General features: G+C 39.6%; 1 protein-coding gene across 1 annotated transcript; it reads left to right on the top strand.

The window, feature by feature from the left end:
* Positions 1-1,376: 1,376 nt before the first annotated feature.
* On the top strand, positions 1,377-2,117 carry LOC126455763 (piggyBac transposable element-derived protein 3-like). The gene has a single exon (XM_050091527.1). The coding sequence runs from the start codon at positions 1,377-1,379 to the stop codon at positions 2,115-2,117; it is 741 nt and encodes a 246-aa protein (XP_049947484.1).
* Positions 2,118-3,405: the final 1,288 nt, after the last annotated feature.

The raw sequence follows: 3,405 nt of genomic DNA, 5'->3' as shown, positions 1-3,405 counted from the left end.
CGTAAGGTAACTAGGTTGGTGGCTGAGAAACAGCGTGCTCTAACCAAATTTCGAATTCCAAGAGTTCGCCCACACATGGAAAACCCTCTCCTTCAGCACGAGAATGCCTGACGACACACGGGCGCTGCGACATGTGCAACAGTCCAACGCGACGCTTGGGCTCACTGCCACCTATCACCCTCTATATCCTCTTTAGTCCCCAGGTATCATATATGATACCTCCAGGTATTATTTTTCTTCTGGGACGGGTACACAGTGGAATCTTTTTCGGCCTGTGGTAGTTCGTGCTTCTGCCGGCGCCACTAGGTGACAGCACAGATTGGAAAATATGGATTCTGGAACTGCACAGCATGTCTCGGCGAAATAAAGGTAAAGATTTAAATTTTATCAATTACATATGGTTTCACGTGCTTTAACAACTTAGGAAAGCTCTACAGACCATACTCACTTAATAGTCAACTATAAATTAACGTTTTACAGGATTTATAAAAGTTAATGTTTTGGTTGTCATATGTTATACCCCGGGACTCAATGCCGATTTTGTTCACTTCAGTGGAAGTGAGATTACATTTGTTTTCCGCTTGATTCTCAGGCTTGACTGATGAAAAGATCACCGAGTTGGTCAACAGAATTGTTCCAGATGAGTCTGACGTAGAGTTTGATGAGTCTGATGATGAAGATCACGCTTTGATACAAAGAAATCAAAGTGACGAAAATTCATCAGATGAAGAAACTGCACCTCTTGCTAAAATCCGAGAAAGAGACGAGTTTTGCAGGCATACAGATGTGCAAGAATAAGTGTGTTATTAAAGAAATTACGGTCTCTTGCTAGACGGTTTACTTAAAAACACTAATTTGCCTTTTTTTTAGTTTTCAGGTGCTTGGCACTTCCAAAAAAGCTCCGATCCAACATTGCTGCCAGCACATCAGTAGCCACAGATGAACTCAAGAAACCATTTGAATACTTTTGCAAATACTTTCATGGTTCATTTTTTGAGGATATGTCTCAGTTCACAAATTATAGGCATGCCAGTGAAACAGGAAAATCACTAAATTGTACTGTAGAAGAAATGCACAAGTCTTGGGGAGTGGGTATTGTTGCAGCACTTATAGGTGTACCACTTCTAAGAATGTGCTGGGAGAGGAAAAGTAGGTACCCACTAGTTGCAGACAATGTTTCAAGAGACAGATTTTACCTACTGAGGAACAATATAAAATTAGTTGATGACAATGCTGTTAGTGAACAGGAAAAGCAATACCACTTTTGGAAAATGAAACCAATATTGGAGACTGCTAGAAAGGGATGTTTAGAAAACCATCGGTCAACGGAAATATCTATCGTTGAGGAGATGATTCCGTTTCATGGATAAGTGAAAATGAAGCAGTATTTAAAAGGAAAACCTAACCCAGAAGGTTTGAAGAATTTTGTCATGGCAAACACTAATTGCATACCCCTTGATTTCTGTATGTATGAAGGAAAAGGGAAAGAAATTCAGTCTGAAAAAGTGCCCCCTCCAGAGAAGTTAGATGTAGGAGGCAGAGTAGTTTTGAAACCTAGTGATACATTGACAGAGAAGTCATCAATTTATGTTGACAGACATTTTACTTCTGTTTCCCTCCTGGACAAGTTACTGAGAGACAGGAACATTACTGCCACTGGCACAATAATGCAGAGTCGCATTCCCAGAAGTACACGGTTTGAGGAAGATGCAACAATGAGAAAAACAAGAGGCAGCCATGTTCAGGTGGTAAGGAATGACGGGAACCTAGCAATTATCAAATGGCTTGACAACCGAGCGATTTATTTGGCTTCAACAGAGTCAGGTGTTGAGCCAATTGAAAAATGCACTCGGTCGTCTAAAAAAGAGAAAAAGTACATTGAAGTTCCTCGCCCATGTGTTGTAAAGGCATACAATACTTACATGGGAGGTGTTGACCTGTTAGATAGGATGGTGGGAAAGTATGGCATGAGAGCCCGGACCCACAAATGGACCATCGGAGTGATTCATCACTTTATTGATTTGGCAATTGCTGCTGCGTGGTTGGAATACAGAGAGACTGCAATGCAGAATGGTATTGCAAAGAAACAGAGTGCCATACTATCAGTTCAAGCTTGATATTGCAGAAAATTTGATATATTTTCACAAACGGTCAAGTTTACTGATTGAACCTGTGGAGCAAGAACTAGACTCCGAAGATGAAGATTATTTGCAAGATAGGAAAAGACCAAGACGTCCCATCCCACTACCACCAACGGAAAAAAGAAAAGCAAGCAAGCTTCATTTGCCTGAAATGACGAACCACGTTCAGAACAGGTCAAAATGCCGAGCAGAAGGCTGTAGAGGTCTCACTTTTGTACGATGTGAGCAGTGCAAAGTGTTCCTTTGCTTCACTGCTGACAGGAACTGTTTTAACAAATTCCACAAAAAATAAAATTAATTTAGTATAAGTGTTCTTAATTCACAGTTGATACTTGTGATAATACCAAAAGAGGAACAATAATTTGACACATTTTGCTATGGTAATTTTGTTTATATATTTTTGATTGTTTACATAATATAGTTAAAAATTTTGATACCAAATTTCTGTTTTCACCGATATCATGGTATCTACAGAAAATATGAACAATGTGTGTAATATTTCTGACTGGATTTCTTTTGGAATAAACCAAAATGAAACTGCATAGTTGTGTGTATAAATGCCCTGCTTGAGTCCGAAGGTATCATACGTGATACCATCTATAAAAAATTGGCAATGGTTAAAAAAATTTTTTGAGGGTCATTCATTGTTAACTAGAATTAACAGATTGCAGTTAACACAAATTTAGCTCACTTGGAATTTTAATATATGCTCGGGACTGAAGAGGATATAAGTCCTGACTTGGCGCTATCCGATTTTCATATGTTTCCGAAACTTAAGTAAAACGTGAAGAACTCATTCGAGGTTTTCACTTTCGGAATGACGAAGTGGTGCAAGCACAGGTGAGGCTGTGGTTCCGTCAAAAAAAGTCAAACATTCTACAATGACGGTATCAACAAACTGGTCTGTCGTTGGGAGAAATGTGTTCGTCGCCAGGGTACCCATGTTGATAAATCAATATACATACGTAAAGAATAAAGATGCAGAATGCTAATAACGTTTGTTTCATTTAAAAAGTTTTAAGAAATTCACATAAAAATACGGAAGCATTACTTTCCAGCAAGACCTCGTACTTCGACGGATTTCAGGACACGGAGATGGTTCCTTTAACAAGGGCACGGTCAAAGTCTTTCTCCATCCTTAGGTTCCATATGTGACGACTCCCATGTCGGGGCGTTTCCACATTCGCCACTAACAAGGGAACCTCCCCATGCCATCCCCCTCAGATTTAGTTGTAAGTTGGCACAGTGGATAGGCCTTGAAAAA

Source organism: Schistocerca serialis, chromosome 2 (genome assembly GCF_023864345.2).
Source record: "Schistocerca serialis cubense isolate TAMUIC-IGC-003099 chromosome 2, iqSchSeri2.2, whole genome shotgun sequence".
In the NCBI taxonomy this organism is placed as follows: Eukaryota; Metazoa; Arthropoda; class Insecta; order Orthoptera; family Acrididae; genus Schistocerca; species Schistocerca serialis.
This window is presented reverse-complemented; position numbering and strand designations above follow the sequence as displayed.

Excerpts from the sequence above, each read along its gene's own strand:
- LOC126455763 (XM_050091527.1), top strand. The coding sequence starts at position 1,377 with ATGAAGCAGTATTTAAAAGGAAAACCTAACCCAGAAGGTTTGAAGAAT.